General features: G+C 44.6%; 1 protein-coding gene across 1 annotated transcript in view; it reads right to left on the reverse strand.

Annotated features, from left to right (window-relative positions):
* Nucleotides 1-21,062, reverse strand: part of LOC146059946 (amine oxidase [flavin-containing]-like) — a 108,501-nt gene extending 87,439 nt beyond the window's left edge. Inside the window, exon 1 of the mRNA XM_083172664.1 lies at nucleotides 20,775-21,062. Coding sequence (XP_083028790.1) covers nucleotides 20,775-20,865 — 91 coding nt within the window. The 5' untranslated portion in view covers nucleotides 20,866-21,062. The remainder of the gene's footprint in view (nucleotides 1-20,774) is intronic.
* Nucleotides 21,063-23,596: the final 2,534 nt, after the last annotated feature.

The raw sequence follows: 23,596 nt of genomic DNA on the forward strand, positions 1-23,596 counted from the left end.
GAGGATTCTTACTAGCTACCTACTGTGCTTATGTTTTCTACATTTTCAGACAGTTCCGATATGCTGACCCTTATGAGCCATTTTGTAAAAAATAAAAAAAATAAGCTTCAGCAACAGCATTCCAATGTGTTCCACCCAGTATGGCTGCAGCCCAGTCTAAAATCCAAAGAAGGGACAAGTGCCCCTGCCCCAAAATGCTGCCAAACAATTAGCTGCTCTCAATGGCACCTACGGTATTTGAATTTTGTACTGTGCTGTCCCACCTCTGCAACTGCCATTGGTTTCACCGGAAACAGGGCACTGTATATATGAAATTAAATTAACATGTGGAGAGTTCAAGTTATACAGAGCTATTATATAAATATATTTTATCCTTGTCTAGACTTGGTACATTAGGGAGTAGATTTTTTTGACTTATGGCAGCAATTTAATGTCAATGTCATTCGATAATGTGAATTAAATTGTTGTAAATGTATATGGATTCTTGCTCAAAATGACCCTCATATCATTAGTTGAAAGAGGAAAGTGGCACATATCTCTTTTTGTAAGCCTAAGGCTTATTACAGGCATATGCTTAGATCATCTTTGCAATGCTATTGTCGCTTCAGGTTATCATACGTTTCCATAGCAACATTAAACCAAGATCTGTCCACTTGTAGATGCAGTAACAGGATTTTATCTGCAGCTGCATCTCTCATTCTGCTTCACATGGTATAATCAGGCTGCCAGCAAACTTTCAAGAGCATAAGACACATTTATTAGTATTTGAAAATCAAAGCATTGCTTTTTTATTGAAAATCAAATCATGTTATATTGGATACAAGTAGTCATTTGTAAATAAATTAAAGGAGGCTTTTTAGTCAATTTGTACTACAACCAAAATAATAAGAAGAAAGGTACTGGTTTTTAATGTCATTTTTTCAGAGCTACAAATTCACAGTAATGCTTTTAGCTAGACATGCAAGTATCCATCAATCTGGCATCAAATGGAAATATGATCACAAAGAACCCACTTATCAGGGAGATGCATTTAATGAGGCAAGCTGACTGGGGGATAATGTTTAAGGAGGAAAGAAGTTGTAATACAATTGCATCCATCCTTTGATCTATTTATTTCTAGATTCTTCAACCTCCTTGCTTTATCAGCAATGTAAAGGCCCTTATACATTTGTATACATTTGTACGACTTGTCTAAAGGATTTTTTACATGCGATAAATGTCAGAAAAAGTCAAATTTACACTTTGCTGCATCTCGCCCAGTGTTTTCCAGGAAAACTCTGTTACTTTACACTTTGTGCATCCTATTCCCATAGTGATACGAATAAGATGTATTTTCAAGGGGAAAAATGCACAAAAAGTCACCAAACATAAGTAAACATGCTCACGACCAAGCACAGCTAGAAGAGCTCTTTAACGTCATTGCAGCAAGTATGCAGGAGGACACATCTGTATCAGGTTCAGTAATAATTATCTTTGTGTACGTGCAAAACAGGACAGGACATTTCATCTCAACAACTGCAAAATAATAGCATTGTCTGACTAGATTCCAGGTTTAACTCACCTTTGTGATACCAATGAGTTATTTCCCGTGCATCTATTGTTTAGAAGAAAATCCTAACTCCACTCCACACAGAAAACAACCCCTAAATTAATGAAATTACTGAATTATTCAGTTGGACAATATGTTATGGATAAAGGCCCTTATTCTGATTGAGTTGGACCGCTGCGTGTGAGGTTGGACAGCCGATGTTTGCGCATGTGCAGAGGCGTTTCTGCGTATGTGAAGGGATGTTTGGGCTCATTGCCATATACGTACGCCCCGCGTTTCATGGGCGTTCCCATGAAAACACTGGGCGTTCGTATGGTAATGCGGCCGTGACGCACGTGTGGGGGGCAGACAGCTGACATAGCCGGATGTCAGCTGCCCATATCCCTGCTTTCATACGGAAACATGTTCGAGTGGTCTGGAGCACTCGGTGCTGTCTCACCACTCGGTCCATCGTTCGATGGAAGGCGACCATCGGAGGATGGGGGAGGTTCCCACAGATGGAGGAGGTGTTCACATGAAACATCCACTCGCGGTCCGTTCGGTCGGCATTTTACCACATTGAGCGATCCGTAAGGTAGGCGGGGTTAAGAACACTCAGTTCCTGTCCGAAATATGCATCCAGAATCAACTAGAATAAGGGCCATTGTGCAGTGGTGTAGCTAGAGGGGTCAACGTCTCATCCAAAAATGTAAACCTTGGATCTGTTCCCAATCATTTGCTTCTTGCCAATGATCCTAATCCTCCTGTCATGTCAAGAATTCAGGGACAATGCTAGGGCCAATGAGAAGTCAGCAGGGTACTAGGGGGCGTGAGCAAATATGGGCGGCATCGACAGGGGCGGATTGGCCCACCGGGAAACCGGGCCATATCCCGGCGGGCTGGTGTAGATTTCCCCCTGGCTGGGCTGCCGACTGTTCTACCAGGGCCAGTGCCGGCGTCATCCTGTGGAAAATATATGCGGCGGCCATATTTGATTAGGGCTGTAATGTCCTTTGTGACTAGGATGCGGCTGCTGGTCGCTGTTCGGTGACGTCGGAAGCAGCTGCAGCACGGAAGGAACCTGCATGGAGCGCCTCTCCCCCCCATGGTCAGTAGCGTTTCCAACCCCCCCACCTGTAGTAGCATTACCACGCGCCTAAGGCAGTAGCAGTAGTGTTACAATCCCCCCTCCTCTCCCCGGTCAGTAGCGTTTCCACCACCCCCACCACCGGGCACCACGCGCCGAGGGCAGTAGCGTTATATCACCCAACCCCCCCCCCCCCGGCAGTAGCATTAGCAAACCCCCCCCAGAAGCGATAACACCCCACCCCTGGGCTGCTTCCAGTTGTTTCCCGGGCCGGGCCGGATTTCATTATCAATCCGCCCCTGGGCATCGACACATTCCCGCCAGAAAAAAAAAACAAAAAATACTATGTCTGTATTATTACGCGCTACATAGGGTAACATCTGTCCCCCTCATCAGCTGGATGGTGTGTAAGTATCCAGCTTAAGGATACAGTAGCTCTTGCTGAGTGTGACATAATTAGACATACCTCCCAACATGTCCTGTAGGGACACAATGCTCTATTCCTGGACTTCCCGCTTAATTTACAATTACCATCACCTTTGTTGATACACCTTTCTTATAAATAAACCTGTTTAAAACAGGTGATGGCAATCATAAATTAAGAGGGAAATCGAGAAACAGAGCATTGTGTCGCTCCTGGAAAATACACGGGCATAACCCCTGATATAACCTTATGGTGGCTAATGCTGTGGGTGTCAGATGGTTGATGCATTGATATACAGTATAGTAATGTAGATAATTTTATCACCAAATCTATCTGCCTGAATTTTATTGGCTGATTGCATTCTGAGCTCTTCGGCTGATATCAAATAATTATAAGTGCTGGCATATTTTCCCTTACATATTTAGGGGAGCAGCGGCATATAAAGAAATGGCTCATGTGCAGGCCCCCAGCGAGTAGACTCTGGCTTTATGCCAGAATCTACTGCACAAGTGCAGCTGTCCGAGAACATGGCACCCCTTGTTACCGGGGACATGTCTATTCAGTGGCGTAACTATAGCACCGCAGCCCCCGCCACCGCGGGGGGCGCTGTGCATGTGGGGACGCCGGGGGCTGCGGTGCTATAGTTACACCCCCCCCCCAATCCCCCGCAGACTTACCTATCTCGCTGGTCCCGGCGGCTCCGTTCTTCTGCTGAGGACCACCACAAAATGGTCGCCCCCATATAGCACACATTTCTTTGAAACTGTCTGCTGTATGGGGGCAGCCATTTTGTGGTGGTCCTCAGAAGAAGAACGGAGCTGCCGGGACTAGCGCGATAGGTAAGGCTGCAGGGGATTGGGGGGGGGTTTGCATGGGCGGCGGGGGATTGGGGGTGCTTGGCGGGGCCGCAGCGGGGGGCCCCCCCTAACGGCGGGGGGGCGCACAAAACTTAGTTACGCCACTGTGTCTATTGCATATGTGCAAATCACAGAGAAAGTGTCCGCAGTGGCCATTTTCCCTCTGATTTATGTCTGCAGAACTGGCCACTGCAGTGGGACTCCAGAGGGGTAAACATAATTATATTGGTGCAGGGTGTGCACCCATTGTAGGTACGACTACAATACAGTGGCTAACAGGCATTTTTCATTTAGAAGCAATACTACAGTATGCCATGTTTTAATAATTCCATACTTGCCGACTTTTCAAATAGCCTCTCCGGGAGAAGCCTGGAGAGGACAGCCGGATCTCCAGGTTGGGGGGGGGGGGGACAGGGTTGATGACTGAAAGCCCTGTCCCCGATCCATGTTAACACCACGATTCGCGGGTCTGCGAGTACAGGGCAGGGCTGAAATGACAGGTAGATGCGATTTGCATCATTTTAGTCCCGCCCCTTGCCACGGATTTGCGAAAACCCGGTAATTAGTGCGGCATGGAAGGGGGTGCGAGAGCTGCCTGGCAATTGAGGGAGGATTGCCAACCTTCCCTGGGGGCCGGGAGCCTCCCTGCAATTCCGGGAGGGTAGGCAAGGCTGAATAATTCCATTTAGAATAATAAATTGTGTTAATTAATAATTCATAACTAACTTAATTAAACTCATTTAAACATTGATTCATATTTTATTCTTTAGGAGCGCGGGTTAATATAACCTGATTTCCATACAGAAGTTTTCTAAAATCTTGCTTATGCATACTATAAGATGATGATCTTGTACAGAACTCGTCTCTAATGTCAGTTCTGAAACAGAATGATCGAGCACAGATGTGTAAAATCCAGGATGATTTGGCATAAACACAGATATGTTCACAGTTAAATTACAGATTTTTTCCAAGCATCAGTATACAAGTGGACTAATATTTGGCTGCAAAAATACAAATTCAGCATATTATTATGAGACTTTTAGTAAATAAATACACAAAAGTCGAAGTGTCACCTACAGTATGGGGTAATTCGGTACATATGTAATATCTGGGTGCCCGAATTTTTGCATCGCATCGCATCGCATGCAATATAGTGGCATACAATGCATGCAATGCGATTTTTCATTGTAAAGACCTGATTTTTAATTGTATAGTCACCCATGGGTGATTTCATACCCCCACTATCCAACTACGCATGGAGTTCATTTTATATAGTGTGCCGAGCGCAGCGAGCCACCGAGCCCGAAGCGTGGCGAGCGCAGCGAGCCCCGCGAATACATGTAAAGTAGGCCCTTACGGTTTTGCATAAACATCCATTCGCAGTCTAGGGGCAGAGGACCACATCATATGATGGTCGCTGACCATTGAATGATGTGGAACGTGCACACAAAACGAAGAAACTCTCAAGTGCCTTAGCTTTGCGCACGCCCTGTGCGAGGGCAGGGCGGGCAGCTGATATCCGGTGATGTCAGCTGCCCGGCCCGCGGGAGCCGCATCACAGCCCCACTTCCCACTTCCCTGGGAACGACCTGCATTTTCATGGGAACACCCATGAAATGCTGGGTGTTCCCATGGGCGCGTCTATCCGCCGCCGCCCCACACCCGCGCTGTTGGGTGCGAATGGGGCTGCGAACTTGCAGTTTGCCGTGCCCGTTCACATCCAGCATCTGCACAAATGTGTATGCACATGTGGAGACACAAAACATCACGCGGGGGAGTTATCAGATTAGAATAACCTCCATTGTATACCACATCAAGTGAACACATTAAGTGAACTTAACACAACATGCAACAGGTTATTCTGGAACATCATTTCACAGCATAAAAAAGGAAGTGATTCCCGCTCTATAAGTCAGTCTGTACTAGTACAGCAGTTCCTCATTTGACCAAAAAGCTGTACAAATAGGATTATTTTCAGAATTTAAAAATGTATTGTGTCATTATGCATCACAAGAAAATGTGACAGAAGATATGAAAAAACCTTAACTTCTCATATTCTGCCTATACCTAACAGATACATTTTTTTGTGCATTTCAGTGGTGTTCATCCCGGTCGCCCGCAGACAAGAAAAATGCTGGTTCCCCATCCAATAGATAGCAGTTGGCTAGCTGGCTTTGGTGCAAAAGCTTCTAAGAGCTCACTGATGTGTCCCTAGTGTGTCCGTCCACTCTCAGCCATGCAGCTGAACTGATTAATCACATTACCCTTCATATGGGAATTGATGATGCCATAACTGCAAGTACCATAAGGTTAGGCTGTGAGAGTGGAGGTTAGAGGACAGGTTAGAGTAAGGCTGCTGGAGGAAAGGTTAGGGGAGAGGTTATATAAGGCTGTCAGACAGGAGGTTAGGGTAAGGCTGCAGGAGGGAAGTTTATGGGGGACGTTGAGATAAGGTAGCAGGAGGGAAGGTTAGTGGTGAGGTTATGCTAAGGCTGTGGGAGGAGGGAATATGGGGGATATTAAGGTAAGACAAAGGGAGGGGAGGTTAGGTAAAGTTAGGTTAAGGCTGCAGGAGGGAAGGTTAAGGTTATGGGAGAGGATAGGGTATGGTTGCAGGATAGAAGGTTAGCGGAGAGAATAGGGTTCTACATCAGCAATCACAATGAATGGATTTCCAGATCCAGGGATTTTTTGGCCAGATAAATGGATTCTACAATCTATTTGACTTGCCCACACATTACAGATTTATTTCAGTGATCGGCAGATTTTTGCATCTTCATATCTGGAAATTGCCCAATTGATTGTCATTTCAGCTGTTCATAATGTAAATAGATGAAGAAGATGAATTGGGAATGCCCACACATATAAAAAAGATCCGCAGATAATACCAGATTATTAAGCATGTTTAAAAATCTGATTAAGCAATCCATTGGCGATCCCTATTAATTTTTTGGCAATCATCTCCAGATCTCAGGATTGTCACAATTATTTGCTGATGTATGGGGCCCATTAGGCTGTAGGAGAGGAGGCTATGGATAGGGGAGCAGTTAAGGTAAGGCTGAAGGAGGGGAGAGGTTAGGGTAAGGCTGCAGGATGGTAGGTTATGGTTAGGGAGAGTATAGGCTAAGACTGTGGGAGAGGAGGCTAGGGATAGGGGAGCAGTTATGGTAAGGTCTCCAGGATAGGAGAGCAGTTATGGTAAGGTCTCCAGGAGGGGAGAGCAGTTATGGTAAGGTCTCCAGGAGGGGAGAGGTTAGGGTAAAGCTGCGTTATGGGAGGTCAGGGGATACGTTAGGGTAAGGCTGCAGTAGAGGAGACATTAGAATAAGGCTGTGGGAGGAGGGGCTAGGGTTAGGGGAGAGGTTAAGGTAAGGCTACAGGATTGAAGGTTAGGGGAGAGTAAAGGGTAAGGCTGTGGGAGAGGAGGATAAGGATAGGGAAGCAGTTAAGGTAAGGCTGCAGGAGGAGAGGTTAGGCAAGGCTGCAGGATAGGTTAGGATAAGGGTGTGGGAGGAGAGGCTAGGGTTAGGAGAGAGGTTAAGGTAAGGCTGCAGGATTGGAGGTTAGGGGAGAGTAAAAAGGTAAGGCTGTGGGAGAGGATAGGGATAGTTAAGGTAAGGCTGCAGGAGGAGAGGTTAGGTTAAGGCTGCAGGATGGGAGGTTAGGGGAGAGAATAAGGTAATACTGTGGGAAGGGAGGCTAGGGTTTAGGGAGAGGTTACAGTAAGGCTGCTAGAGGAAAGAGGCATATCCAGCCTAGAGCTGCTGTCACCCACCGCCCCCTATAATGCTCAGGCACGCCTAGCATTTTATTGGAAATTCCTAGCGGTTTCCTAGGCAAGTGTGTGTTTTTCTTAGCACTCCCACTAAGTGGCCAATTTCAACCACCAGATGCCTACTTCCTGTCAATCACCTTGCAAATGACTTGCGAATAGCAAAAGTAGCAAGATTTCATTGCAGGATGGCCTCAGGCATGCGTACTATGGGCTGTACACATTCACAGTGTATTGATAATTCCTGTCCATGCGATCAGGTCAGACTTACCCTTATAGACACACAAAAACTTTTACACATGGGCTGAGTCTGAGCAAAACATTTTCATTTCATTTTATTAGATCTGTATTTGCTGGTCTACTGTATGTTGCATTTTCTATTTCCTTTTCTAGCATCAAGAACTTGTGGCGGCTGCAGCGTTTGCAAAGCAGTTGGTGTGGCTCATCTATTTGAATTTCGGACTTTGCTGCATCACCGTCAGGATCTAATATGCAATATGTCAGTTAAGCCTGCTTTAGCTGCGGTGCTCTATCCCCCTGTGTCTAAATCCTTCAGTTTTCTTTACTTACTGAAGAACTAATCTTTGAGAGAGCTGTGAACTAAATGAGCTAAACGAGCTACAGTAGTTCACTTTTAAGATGACCTCACTTTGAACTAATAATTTAATTAGTGAACATCACTAGCTGTCGCCATCTTTAAAAAAAAACAACAACTTCTCAACAGACCTGAAAAAGTACCAGTATGTCCCTACACAGTCACACTCAGTTATGTAAGCAACCAGTGGCGTAACTACCGAGGGTAGTTCTGCCCTTTAAGGGGTACAACTGCTATGGGGCCCAGGGGGATTGGGGGGCCCGGCAGGCACTCTTCTGCACCCTCTTGTAGTTTTTTCCCACTCCTTTCCCTATGTACAGCGGGGAGCAGATGGTCTGGCGCAGTAGCGGTATGCAAAGAGCCAGGAGCAGTGAGGAAAGCAGGAGGCCCAGAGGCGCCGCATGTACAGTACAGTGGAGGACAGAGGCACAGCAGCAGCGCCTGTATGCTTCACAGCCTATCTGCAGGGAGAAGGGTTTCTGGTGGCAGCAGCGGTGAATATCGGAGCACAGTGGCGCCGCCTGTACAGAACAGGATAGAGGCCTGGCATATGCAGGGAGAAGAAGGTCCGGTGGAGGCAGCAGTGGTGAGCATAGGAGTAGGCACCGTGTATACCTGACAGTATTGTCTTTAGCTTTTACTGTGGTGGTGGGGAGGGGGTGAATTAGGGACTTTGGAGTACTGTGCAAGATGCTAAGCTCTCCCTCTTTGCTTTCCTCTCTTTTTCCCCTCCTGTGATTACTCTCCTCTTTTTCTCCCTCCCGTGCTCCCGCAACGCCTTCCTCCCCACTCTCTTTTCCGTGTGCTCCCTGCTTTCTGAACTTTTTCTCCTTCCTGTGCTCCCTCTCCCCTTCTTGCTCTCCTTTTTTTCTCTCCTCCATCCCTTACTCCCCTTTTCCTTTTCCCCGCCCCAGTCTCTTTCTCTACCTCTTATGCTCCTCCCTCTTTTTCCATGAAGCACTTTCTCTCTCTCTTTTGTGATCACCCATCATCCCCCTCTCTTTCGCTCTCCCTTTCCCCAACACCATCTGTGTGTCTCTCTCTTTTTTTCTGCCCTTTAAGGGGCACTGTATTGACAATGACGGAAGGGGGGGGGGAGCCCTCACAAGATTTTTGTTTTGGGGCCCACAATGTACTTGTTACGCCCCTGTAAGCAATGGTTACATTCAGAATGATTAGGGAGGTGGGGCTTATCCAGTGATTCTCAACCATCAAGTTTTCCAAGTCATGTTTTGAGGATTCTGTCAGTGGAATCAGATGAGATAAATACTGACCCAGCAATGAAGATTTTCTCAGTTGGACTAATTCTCACGTGTACAATAAGAAACTCTGAACGTGGCTTTGATGTTGTACAGTAGGAAGGATTTAGAATTCCTAATAAGTTTAATTTAAGCTTTTCTAGATTATTCATATACTGCAATATGCTAGTTTTCTGTAATATGTGGTTACACAGTACCTTTCTTGGTTTTCTTTTTAAACCTATAATGGACACATCAGTTCTGATGCAGAGTTGGGCGCAAATGGGCATATTTTCTCAAAAAAATTTGAATTGGAAAATATGGATGCATATGCACCTATTCGCAGAGCTATACGCATTTGCCTATATTTTACCATAGTCAATATAAAATACATCTACTCACATATAAAGCTATTAACCATACTACACCAATGTATATCTCTTATCTCTAAATATCTCTCAACTCGATCACTCCGCTCTGCACAACATCTGAGTCTCTCTTCTGCACGGATCACTAGTACAGCCCATTCACTATTACAGGACTTTCATCGGGCTGCTCCCACCCTATGGGATGCCCTTCCACACACACAGTAAGACTCTCTACTAGCCTCCAAACTTTCAAGCGGTCCCTGAAAACTCACCTCTTCAGGCAAGCCTATCATATTTAAGTACCACATACATAACCCTCTAATGCCCCTTTCAGACCGCACATATTAACCGATATTTTGCAGTTTTTTCACCGTTTCAAAGCGGTAATATGTGAGTGTTTTACCGTTTCCAAAAAAAGTTTTTGGGAAACAGTAAAAAAGCAGGGTAGTACCCATTTCAGACCCGTTTTTTTTTTGCAGTCTGAACGGGTCTGAAACGGTATTTAGGACCCAGCCAATAGTGGTCCTGCTCTGTGCACATCTAATGAGCGGACCCAGTGCAGTGAATATTTAATCAGCGGGTGGGGGCCCGCTCAATAAATATGCACTGTGGTCACTAGATATGCACAGAGGAGATATGCACACTTCCAAACCTCCCCCCACCCCCTGGAGGCATCCCCCCCCCCCCACTTCATACTGAGGCATCCTTTCCCCCTACCTGGGCAGCGAAGGGAAGGGAATGATCACGCTGGCGGGCAGGGGGTCCCTGCAGCGTATGTTAGATCGGTGGCGGGGTCCCTGTAGCGGATGGGAACTAGTAGTTCCCATCCGCTGCAGGGACTCCGCTGCTGATCCCTTCCTGCGGCATATGTGAGATCGCGCTGGCGGGCAGGGGGTCCCTGCGGCGTATGTGAGATCAGCGGTGGGGTCCTTGCAGGGGATGGGAACTAGTAGTTCCCATCCACTGCAGGGACCCCGCCACTGATCTCACATTCGCTGCAGGGACCCCCTGCCCACCACCACAATCATTCCCTTCCCTGCGCTGCCCAGGTAGGAGGGGGGGGGATGCCTCTTTAACAATAGAAAACATGTTTAGAACTGGTTTAAGTGCGGTCTGAAAGGGGCATTAAGCCTGCTTTGACCAGTTTTAGGACCCGTTTTTAGACCGGTTTTAAGACCTAAGCAGGTTTTGTGGTGTGAAAGCAGCATAAGGCACTTGTGTATTATATACCTTCCCTTCAGGACCTGTAACTTGGCGGGACTGCTATGCTATTACTGGTGCCTGTCCTTGTGCTTCTCTCCTATTTCCCTATGGATTGTAAGCTTGCAGCAGAGCTCTCCTACCTCCAAGTCTGTCTGTTGTTACCCAGTTTGTTCAATCACTGTCTACAATTGTAAAGCGCAAAGGAATCTGATGCTGCGCTATATAAGAAACTGTAAATAAATAAATCTGCATTTAGTTTGCTACAATGCTTGCTCATGAGTGAGTACTTGCAATGGCCCTATATTAGGGCACCTACAGTAACAGGCATATATTTACTTTCATTAAGGTCTGCAAAAGATAACAGGCAGAATGCGGGCACCGTGGCCTTGCTGAGAGGGGATGTGGACTCCAGCGAAACCTATGTTTACTTAAATCTAGGGGTGTGGCCTAACAGGGTGGGGCATGTGCTTGTGGAAAGCCCCTGTTACATCTCTGCAAGGGGTGTACCCAGCATTCCTGGAGACACTGGCTGCACTGCAGAATTCCCTTCAGTGGCAGGAGCCAGGCACTACACGAGAATGTCAAAGTGCAACACCCAGATTCCCCAGAAAGGTGACACCTAGCAAATACACACCCCTTCCACCTCTCTGGTAGATGTAAGCAAAAAGCTTGACATTGTCATAGTTGTGTGCCCCAATTATGGGCAGAGTGAATATATCCAAGATACAGTACACTGCACATATAGATGTATATTAAACTCTGCATCAGCACCAATATATGCCTCATGGGGGGGGTGCACCGTCAAAGGGGTATGCCTAGCACCACATCTTGGGCATGTATAACACCGCCCATTGGGTGTGTCTAACAGCGCCAATCAGGCGTGTCTACCATCATCTATTGGTACTCGCTATAATATAAAACGTCTCTCAGTATAATAATACATGCAAATAAAGTAAAAAACATATATGGATGATGTGTAGTGATCTGACAATGGTCTGGTACAAGTAACAATGCAAAACACACATAATTGATTGATGGGCGCTTCTTTCAATGGAATACAGTTCTAAAAAGCAAAAGTCTTTGCTAAAAGGTATTGCTGGTAGGGAGGTGTTCATAAGGGTGGGCACAGCATTAGGGGGTGCCTGTGCACCCATAAGACTCAATGTGCGCACAATTATGCTCACAGGCCTAGTTACAAATCCAGTCCTGGGTGCGGGCAGGTGCAGGGAGAAGGAGGGGTGTGTGTGGGTTTAAAATAGTAGCACTGGAGATGCATAAGTCAAAAATCATTATTACACAATAAATAGGTTAGATACACTAGAGGTACTGTACATATAACCTATTATAGGCATTAGTACACTATCTGGCTTTTTGTGAATATATCACTCTGTACTCATGTCATGATATATCTGAAGAGAAAGATACAGTAGTGTTTTAATGTCTGTATGATAGACTAGACAGACCTAAAGTGACCCCTTCCCCCCATCCCCGCCCCCTCAAACAAAAATTATATATTAGCACTGGAGGTGCTAATCTAGTCAGGATAAAATTATCATGCTTATTAACATTAACTTTTTGGGTTGGAGGGGACACTGAACTCTACTTGCAAGAAAAGAAAACCTGCAAACTAAATATTCTTACCTGTAACATCTAGAGGAGAGTAAAGGGGCTTACACACAGGGCGATCACTTAGAAATGAAGCATGGATTCCTCCATATGTATGCGCCATTGCTCGCAGACGTAGACAGTGCATGGCCTGCCTATCCTGCTTAGATCGCACTGATTTGCCTATAAGCAAAACACTGCATAGGATAGGCTAAACACTGCTCAGCACAGATTGCTCAGCACACATCGCAGGAGCATGGCATGTCTACAGCGATGTGTTCTGAGCAATCTGTGCTTAAGCACCTCGTTCAGCACGGGCCTCAAGTCTCCCCGTGTGTACAGGGCTTTAATGCACAATACTCCCATGGGGGCATTTAAGTGAATCACTCCATATGGATTTGTTTTCCATTCCACTGATTCAACACAATTAAAATTCAATTTACCAAGCCTGAGGTTCTAAAACTGGGAACCTCCTCCTTATATGTTTATGCCTGAAACATACAGTAATGATTTGATTAGCTGTTTTTTTCTAGTGTAATCATTGAGTTTTTACATTTCCGGCATATACAAAGTCAGGGCATAAACAGGTTTTAGAACCTAAAACGTATTTGTTAAAATAGACACATGCAGTTCAGTTCTCCAAAAATATAAATCCACCTGCACTTTTTGTATATCTGAACCAAAATCCGTCCCCAAGGAGCTTGGTTTGGATCATCTTGCAGTTTGTAATTCGGAGGTTGAATCCAAAGATTTTATTAACAGATTTTTTTGTTTTGGGGGGGGTGGGGGGGGGTGGGGGGGGGGGGGGGTGGTGGTGGTTTGCAAAAAAACGGAATGCAACCCAAAATGCTTGACGGTGGTTGGTGGTTTTGCCAAAGCCAAAACATGATGAAATGATGAAATAAAACAAAACATGGGAGTAAGCGGAAAAGAAAACTCTGTAGACCAGTGGTTCCCAAACTGTGCGCCTAGGCTTCCTGGGGTGCCTCGGAGCACTTGCAGGGGTGCCTCAGGCTGGTGGTCCAGAACCAATTCAAATTATTTATGGACAATGAAATAGGCAAAATCGGTGCTTGTGGCTTCCAATTAAGAAAATGTGTGTAAACAGAAGTGAATCATGTTTCTCACCACATAACTGGACCTAACAAAAACATTTAAATCACAACTTACTTAATATTTTTTTGTGAAATTAGTAACCAACTTTTGGCCTAGGGGTGTCGTGAAAAATATTCTGATACTTAAGGGTGCCATGATTCAAAAAGTTTGGGAACCACTGCCGTAGACGTAATGAAGGGCTAAAGCAGATTAAGTTGTTTCAATATAAAACACTGAGATTAAATAAATTGCATCTCCAATCCATATGGGCATGCATATTGCTCTGTTTAGCAGTCACCACACCCATACTCCCAAACTTTGTAGGCCATAATTATTTTTCTTCATCAAAATTGTGACTTTTAAAGTTATTATATAGAGGTATCCTGAATTTTGTTTTCTGAATAAAACCTGGCCTTAAAACATATTTTGATAAACTATTTCTAAAAGTTACTAAAGGCTGGTGTACCGCACATTACAATTTGGATGTGCTACATAAAATAATTTATTAGGTGTATATAACGGGCTGGGTTAATACACCAGTATGTACCTAGAATTGTGATTAGTATGGCAAAGGACAGCTCACCTAATAAGAGCTGTCCTTTGCAATATAATTAGACTTCCAGGATTCTGCATATGTGCCTTTCTGCAGGGGACACTGGGGAGGAATCTGATTGGATCCCTCTCAGAAAAAAATGCAATAATAGTTAATAGCCTTTGCCTACAGACTCAAAGCTCCAGAAACGATTGCATTCTGGAGCTTGGTGCATATTGGAAATGCCTCCAAAACTGCAGTTGTCAGAGTTTGGCTGCATTTTCACTTTAGTACATCCCATCGTATCTAAATTTAACACCAGAATATCATCCCTGCTTGTTTTTAGATTGACCAAAAATTCTAGTATTGATGAATATAAGGGTTCCTTCCTCCAAATTCTATCCCAAGTCCAAGTAAACACAATGTAATGATTTGAGGGTTCTATCTGAACAGGAGGAATATTAATATCCCTTTCACATTGCACAAATAGCCGGGTTCGACCCGGGTTGTTGCCGGGTCGATGTGCCGTGTGAAAGGGCCTTTTCAAATTATCCAGGTCCAGCAATCTGGCATTCCGACCCTGGACTAAAGAAAGTTTAATCCGGACTCGAACCCGGGTTGCTGTGCAGTGTAAATGGGTAACCCAGGTCGAGCGACCATGATCCTGCTCAAACTATAGGGTCGGAGGCAGCATTAGCTCCAAGTGCTGCCTCCCCCCCCCCAAATGATGCTGTACCACTCCACCCCACCCCCTTTCTGACATTAACGACCCACCATTTGCGATGTGAAAGGGGTATAACTGACCCAGCCACATAGATATATAACCAGACTTGCATTTATTCCCAGAAGGTCAGAAAGATTCCAAAATTTTGCAGAGCTTTCCCAGACACCCAGTCCAGGGGTGTAATTACACATTTCACAGTGGTCATGCCCTCTAACCTGCTGCAAAATAACACAAATTGTAATATTGTGTAGCATGTGGCAGGCTGCAGTTCCAAAATCCCCATACCTCCCACCTGGGCCTCTTTCTACAGAATCTACTCTTGGCGGTCCAAGTGCTTAGAGGGCAAGCAAAAAAAACCATGAAAAATTCATGTCAACTTTCTTTTATGTTGACCTCATGTCGACCATTTGCTTGTGAATTTGCACGGGAGTACAATGTTTTTGCTTTGAGCATTCAGTGAAAAAACGGTGAACAGTGTGTTCGTCAGGCACTCGCACACAACAGTGCTGGAGGGGGCATCGGGTGGCGGGCCGGGGGATTCGCCCATGAAAACGCTGGGCGTTCTCATGCTAATGTCCCAGTGGGTGTCGGGAACGGGCAGCTAACATCACCAAATGTCAGCTGCCAGTCCTGTCCTCGCACAGGACACACACAAAACTAAGACACCTGAGAGTGTCTTTGTTATGCATGTACTCGGCAACCATCGAATGATGTGGGTGTTGCCCCATAGGCTGCGAATGAATGTTTATGCAAAACATCCATTTGCAGCCATGCAGGTGAATTTGCCCTGCGAAGGGGGGCGGGCGGCAATGCGAGCGGCGGGCTAAAAAAGACTAGAAAAAGAATAACCAGAATAGGAACCATGATGTATTGAATGCCCGACGACTCTCCGCCGGCCAGTATCCAAGGATTGCATGCGAGGCTACATTCAATACTGCAGCTTTGTGAATGGGGGGGGGGGGGCTTAAGAGACAGCAGAACAAACTGAATATGATATATGCTACCAAATAAAGAAAAATATTGGGATTGCTATAAGTGCTGGGATATGTAAAGTGATGTCATTTTCCTATACTTATCTTTTCATGAAGATCCTTCTTAATTGATGGTACTCTTTACTTCATTATTCGTCTCCGATAAGATAGGTACATGAAAAGATAAAATTTTGGGAAATAGAACGGTGTGATGATCTATTTTTTTTCACGGAATGATTAATAAGAAGAACATCCAGTGTCAGCAAGGGGGCGTACCTTACTTACAATGGAATATTGTATGGTACATATATAATGGTATCTTTTAGATGATGGGTGGGTACCCGTACTCACGGCGTATCAGATGATGACACTCCTCAAAAGGTTTCTTTCAGATATCCTCATTCAAAGAATAAAAATGTGTGCGATTCTCTTATAATAAAAATAATTTATTTTTGTATAAAACACACTCCAAACTTAAAAATATATTTAAAAATGTGTCTTTCGTTTCTGTGGTGTAGTGAGGGAGGTAAGGAGATAGGGTCTTGATCCACAGTGTAGTATCAGTATACACCCAGATGTCAAATAGTGGGATCTTACCTTCTCTCCAACATTCACCTCAAACACTTTCAGATGGAAAGGCACTGTCCTCCTTCCAACGCATTTCGAGCTATTGCAAGGCATGGAGGTAATGCTGGCTGAATTCATATTTATAGGATATCTTAAAAATGGCCGAACTTCCTGTTCCTGTCTATTAATTAACTTTACTTTTTATAATTTCCTTTTTTATGGCACATTATTTATTTTTGTTAACCATTATGCACTCGTTATTATCATTTTACAACAAAAAAATTTAGACTTTAGTTCAGATTTAGCGTCTTTTTCCCGCCATATAATCGGGTTCCGTCCGGGGTATCTGGGAAATGTTTCCCAAGAGGGGATTTAATTTCATATTACTCTCGTCCGCTACGCGGTTTTAATACATGCCAGGTTTTTGGGAAATGTAGTTTCCAATCATCCATAATAGCTCCGTGACCGGAAGTTGTCCCGGAAATACATCATTCGATATGGCATTCTGGGGATCGTAGTTCTCATATGTGGCTCCCTCTGGTGTTGCCGGAAGTGCTGCCGGAAGTATGTAATTCACTTTGGCATTCTGGGGATCGTGGTTCATCATTCCCGGCTCTATTAGATGCTGCTTCCTATTCGCAGCTCTGTCTGATCTTCCCGGAAGTTGTCATCAACTGACTAGTGTATATTTCTGGGTATTGTAGTCATTGGCGCCGTGGGTTATCTAGATATTACCTAAAGTTTTATAAAGCATATAAGTCAAAGACTTTAGGTAATATCTAGATAACCCACAGCGCCAATGACTACAATACCCAGAAATATACACTAGTCAGTTGATGACAACTTCCGGGAAGATCAGACAGAGCCGCGAATAGGAAGCAGCATCTAATAGAGCCGGGAATGATGAACCACGATCCCCAGAATGCCAAAGTGGTACTTGTTTCCTAGCACGGCCACAATCGCGGGCAGCGGGTGTAATTTTTAGTGGTCTGCGACGCGACCGACGCGATGCCCCCGATTTTCCCATTGAAATGCATTGAAAAAAGTCAAAATCGCGTCGGTCGCGTCGTATGCGGCTAAAAAAGGCTTAAATGGTCCAGACGCGATGCCCCCAATTTCCCATAGGAAACAATGTTAAATGCCTCAATTTACCCGCGATGCCCCCGATTTCCCATAGGAAACAATGTTAAATGCCTCAATTTCACCAAATCATCATAGGGAACAATGGTAAATGGGCCAGAAACCCCCAAAAACACCCCTGAACAGTGAAATGTCCCCCCAAAAGTAGTTTACGCCACCCCACGATCAACGCGAACCCGAAGCGTGGCGAGCGCAGCGAGCCCGCGAGGGGCGGCGGTACGCGTCCTCCGACCTTTTCATACCCCCACTTCACAGGTAAACGCGTCCCTTCGCGGGCTTCACAGGTATCCGCGTCCGCTCGCCACGCTTCGGGCTCGGTGGCTCGCTGCGCTCGACACACTATTCTATTCTCAACTCCACGCCGACGTGGATAGTGGGGGTATGAAAAGGTCGAAGGATGCGTACCGCTGCGCTCGCCACGCTTCGGGTTCGCGTTGATCGTGGGGTGGCGTAAACTAATTTTGGGGGGACATTTCACTGTTCAGGGGTGTTTTGGGGGGTTTCTGGCCCATTTACCATTGTTCCCTATGATGATTTGGGTAAATTGAGCCTTTTAACATTGTTTCCTATGGGAAATCGGGGGCATCGCGGGTAAATTGAGGCATTTAACATTGTTCCCTATGGGAAATCGCGGGCATCGCGTCGGTACCATCGCCCCCGATTTTTCCTCACGATGCCCACAATCATGATCGTTGTGGCCGTGCTAGGAAACAAGTACCGCCAAAGTGAATGACATACTTCCGGCAACACCAGACGGAGCCACATATGAGAACTACGATCCCCAGAATGCCATATCGAATGATGTATTTCCGGGACAACTTACGGTCAGGGAGCTATTATGGATGATTGGAAACTACATTTCCCAGAAACCTGGCGTGTATTAAAACCGCGTAGCGGACGAGAGTAACATGAAATTAAATCCCCTCTTGGGAAACTACATTTCCCAGATACCCCGGACGGAACCCGCTCATTTGGCGGGAAAAAGACGCTAAATCTGAACTAAAGTCTAAATGTACATTCCTTTTTTGTTGTAAAATGATAATAACGAGTGCATAATGGTTAACAAAAATAAATAATGTGCCATAAAAAAGGAAATTATAAAAAGTAAAGTTAATTAATAGACAGGAACAGGAAGTTCGGCCATTTTTAAGATATCCTATAAATATGAATTCAGCCAGCATTACCTCCATGCCTTAATAAAGAGCAATAGCTCGAAACGCGTTGGCAGGAGGACATCTGAAATTGTTTGAGGTGAATGTTGGAGAGAGGGTAAGATCCCACTATTTGACATCTGGGTGTATACCGGTACTACACTGTGGATCAAGACCGTATCTCCTTACCTCCCTCACTACACCACAGATGCGAAAGACACATTTTTAAATATATTTTTAAGTTTGGAGTGTGTTTTATACAAAAATAAATTATTTTTGTTATAAGAGAATCGCACACATTTTTATTCTTTGAATGAGGATATCTGAAAGAAACCTTTTGAGGAGTGTCATCATCTGATACGCCGTGAGTACGGGTACGCACCCATCATCTAAAAGATACCATTATATATGTACCATACAATATTCCATTGTAAGTAAGGTACGCCCCCTTGCTGACACTGGATGTTCTTCTTATTAATCATTCCGTGAAAAAATAGATCATCACACCGTTCTATTTCCCAAAATTTTATCTTTTCATGTACCTACCTTATCGGAGACGAATAATGAAGTAAAGAGTACCATCAATTAAGAAGGGTCTCCATGAAAAGATAAGTATAGATATATTCTTCATTCAGCGACACTTTTTCCAGAACCCTAACCCCCCTTTTTTCGCTTGTATAATTAATGGATCAATAGGGATTGATCCACGGGCTTTGGAAATACAGGCAGCAGAATCACAGGAGCGATACATTTTAATTCCATCCTTCTAGAAAAATTGATGTCATTTTTTCTCCCTATAATATCAAAGCTGTTTTTATAATTTTTTTTATGTATATATTTTATAGCAAACACCTTGCATATGGAATCTGAGATAAGCCGAAGCAAGCTGTTCCTAATGGACTAAAGGGCAATATTTAAACAGTGCATCTTTTGTCACATAAGGCCTTATTCTAGTTCACTCTTTCTGACAAAATCATTCTTAGATGGACAAAACCATGTGCACTGCAGGTGGGGCAGATGTTACTTGTGCAGAGAGAATTAGATTTGGGTGGGGTTTTACTTCAAAGTGAGATCTATATTGCAGTGTAACAATAAAGCAGTCAGTATTTTCCCTGCACAGAAACAAAATAACTCACCCAAATCTAAATCTCTCTGCACTTTTTACATCTGCCCCCCTGCAGTGCACATGGTTTTGTCCATCTAAGAAGGATTTTGTCAGAAAGAGTGAACTAGAATAAGGCCCATAGTGCTATCCCTGTGCTCCACCCTACTACACAGCCATTCATGTATTTGAAATGCAACAGACAACTTGTTGCTATGTACCTCATTTTGCCCCTGATTAAAGCAAGCAGTCCTTTTGTGCATATGAACTAAAATGTAAATCATTATATGTTCCCATTCAAACTGTCTGAGCATAGCCCCAATCCATAATGTGCATCTCGCTGCATGTAGCGTTTGTGCATATTGATGTACAGTACATCCCTTGTTGCATCCTTGCAGAATACAGACCTAATAAAAAGAGAACAGCTGGCTGGACAGACACATTTATAAACCTCTACATTCAGATGATAGAACCAAAATCCTGTATAATACTTATTGGCACCTGCTGTAAAACCCTATATGTTGCAGAAGAACAATAATCTCACTACACTGATGTTCTTTGTCAGGTTGAGCCCTGCAGCCTAGACGGATTAGGAAGATAGTTCCTAAAGGATCACAGTGGATTAATCAGTGTGCAAAGAAAAAAATAGCTCCTTATTTTTACTAGCAACAAGGGACTATTTATAGTGCTTGGATATTTAAGAAAAAACTAAATGAAACAAATTGTAGTAAAGTTAGCATAACAAGTTAACATAACAGCATAATCAGATTTTTTTAAAATTATTCAATAGTAAAATGATTTTATTTCTTACGCACCTGATATGCCAGCTCCTATCACCACCACGTCGTATTTGTTGCTCATGGTGTATGTTGTTTTTCTTTCTAGTGGATTTGCTCCTTTATTCATGTGCAGCTAACCTGATGCTAGAGAGCAGAGTGAAGCTTTGCCAAGGATCTCCCCTTATCAGCTGTCAGCAGGTCTATCTTCCAGGAGGTGGCTGTATTCTTCACAGCCTTCCGCCTCTAGACTCCTCCTTCTCCCACAATGATGTGGGAACTGATCCTCTTAGAGAAACCTAGAAGCTCCAATCTCCTGTGCTGAACAGAACTGTCTGATTGTGCACCATCTATTCAGCTAATCTCCTGTAGCAACTCCCTCAAGTGGTGAAGCCACACACACACACACACACACACACACACACTCTTTCTCTCTCTCACACTCAACATTACACAAGAAAGGTGATATAAGTACACTACATATACATTTTTCTGATAACCATAGAAAAGGAGTTTTGCAAATGATGCTGTGTAATATGTGTGCGCTATATAAATAACTGATAATAAATAAATAACAGAAGTCCTTAATCTGTGTTGTAAACATGACTTATCGAGTCTTTTGTGCATTTATGATCTGTATTTATTGGGCACAACGGACTTATCTGCAAAAGTTGAAAAAAGCTCTTTCGCAAACCATTTTGTTAGGTCATTCACCTGTTTTGCACAAATACATTTAACTGGAAGAATTTTGCATCTACTTGCGTACGCATCTTATATTTCTGTTTTAACAAGTGGCTGTAGAGGTCCTGTGCCCAACCAAAAGAGAAATGGAGTTTAATTGGGACATCAGGGAAGAAATTTAATAGCCTGGGGAGGGGGGCACTCAAAGAAAGGGGGACTATGTAAAAACCGGACCGGACTAGACTCCGGACCGCCGGACAGGACATCAAAATCTGCAGTCCGGAGCTTATAGGGTCCGGTCCGGGGGGTGTCCTGTTCGGGGGGGTCCCTGTGATAGCTATTATCAGGGACATGGGGAAGGGGAGATTACAGCCTCCCCCTGTGGTCCGGACCGTCCGGTTTTTGCTACATGCCCGGACCATACAGGGAGACTTTTTTCTACCCCTCCTCCTCTACCTGGTGACAGGTGTCACAGGCAGAACCCCCAGACAGGACACCCCCGGACAGGACACCCCCCGGACCGGACGCTACAAGCTCCAAAATGCAGAGTTTGATGTCTGGTCCGGGGGTTTTGTCCTGGTCCGGTTTTTACCCATACCCAAAGAAAGGTCCCTGCTCATGCATGTGTAAGTCACGAATATAGAAAAAAATTACAATTTGCAATTCATAATATAAATGGTTCTAAAATGACAATAGCTTGGATGGTGGGGAGGGGGTCTTGTAACAGCATTCTCCTCACACCATTTTTTTTAATTTAAAATAATGTTGTATTTGTTTTTTAATGTAAACATTCAAAGTATCAATAAAGCTTTCCCAAACTGAAGAAAAAATGTTTGCCTTTGCCTTATAAAGGAATACCACCACCCAATCTCTAGTATTTTAAAAACATAAATGACTTATCTTTGAACAAAGCTAAAGAAGAAGGGGTAGGTTGGAACCACTAATGGAGAATACATATTTTAGCTACAGCTGAAAGAATTAACAGTGGTTATTTTTGCATTTGATACATCATTGCCAACTGTGTTAATAAATTTACATTTTTGTTGTCTTTTAAATCCTCTTATCAAGTTTTATTATAGTGGTATCATGATTGCTACCAATAAGCTTCTGAGAATCTAATCAGCAAAGCAGCTTAGTGTGAGCATGAAAGTGCGTGCAGTGTGTGCACACATGAGTAGCGCACAGGTTGGCAGGTTAGTGGTTGGCAGGTTTGGTTCAGACCAATTTGGCCCCAGCCCGATGCTCAGGGTATGCGCATGCGCGATTATGCGCATGTTCATTAAACCCTGGGAGCAAACTCCCTACACTCCGTGGGTGGCCAGGGAAGGCCGGAGGTGGCCAGGGGGTGGCAGCAGGAAAACGGCCAGTGTTTTATGGAAATCCCCTTAAAAATGCTGGGAGTTCCCCTACCAATGCAGGCATGGCGATACCTGCATGGGGCGCCCGGCTGAACATGACGTTAGTACTCACCCCTAATTTGGCGGATAGCACCCAGAATAAAAGTCATGCTGGGACTTGTGGTTCTCCAAGTCCCTGCATGCGGGGGAGGCTTGCTGGGACTCATAGTTCCACAGCAATATCCAATAGTTTTAATCTATTTTTTTATACTTTTATCAGCCCGATGCCCACCGCATGGGCATTGGGGACAGCCCCAGGTTTCAGCCTGGGCGGGGAAATTCTGGAGGGGGGGGGTCCCCACTCCCCCAGGACCCCTATCCAGGCTGACCGGTCAAGAGGTAATGTTTTGGCCGTGGGACCTTATATAATAAGTGTCCCCGGGCTTTGACATTACCCTGCTGGCTGGTTGGGCCTGATGCTAGTTCTTAAAATACGGGGAACCCCTCATTTTGTCCCCAGTATTTTGGGAACCAGGACCGGCCCCTGGGCTTGGTGCTGGTTTTAAAAAATCAGGGGAACCCTAGTCGTTTTTTTCCCCTGATTTTTTACAACCAGGACGGGCTCTGTGAGCCTGGGGCTGGTTACGGCCATTGGGGGGGGGACCCCACACCGGTTTTTTTTAAGTTATTTATTTATTTTTTACACACGCTTAGTAAATTAGGAATCACCTAATGGTGATTCCTATTCGTATTCTGTTGATGGCGTATACATTCGTATTTGTAAATATGAATACGTGTGTGTGTGTTTGTCTTGTACAGAATGTATATTGTAAACTCCAGTGG

This window comes from Crinia signifera, chromosome 2 (genome assembly GCF_055691185.1).
Source record: "Crinia signifera chromosome 2, ASM5569118v1, whole genome shotgun sequence".
Taxonomy (NCBI): domain Eukaryota; kingdom Metazoa; phylum Chordata; class Amphibia; order Anura; family Myobatrachidae; genus Crinia; species Crinia signifera.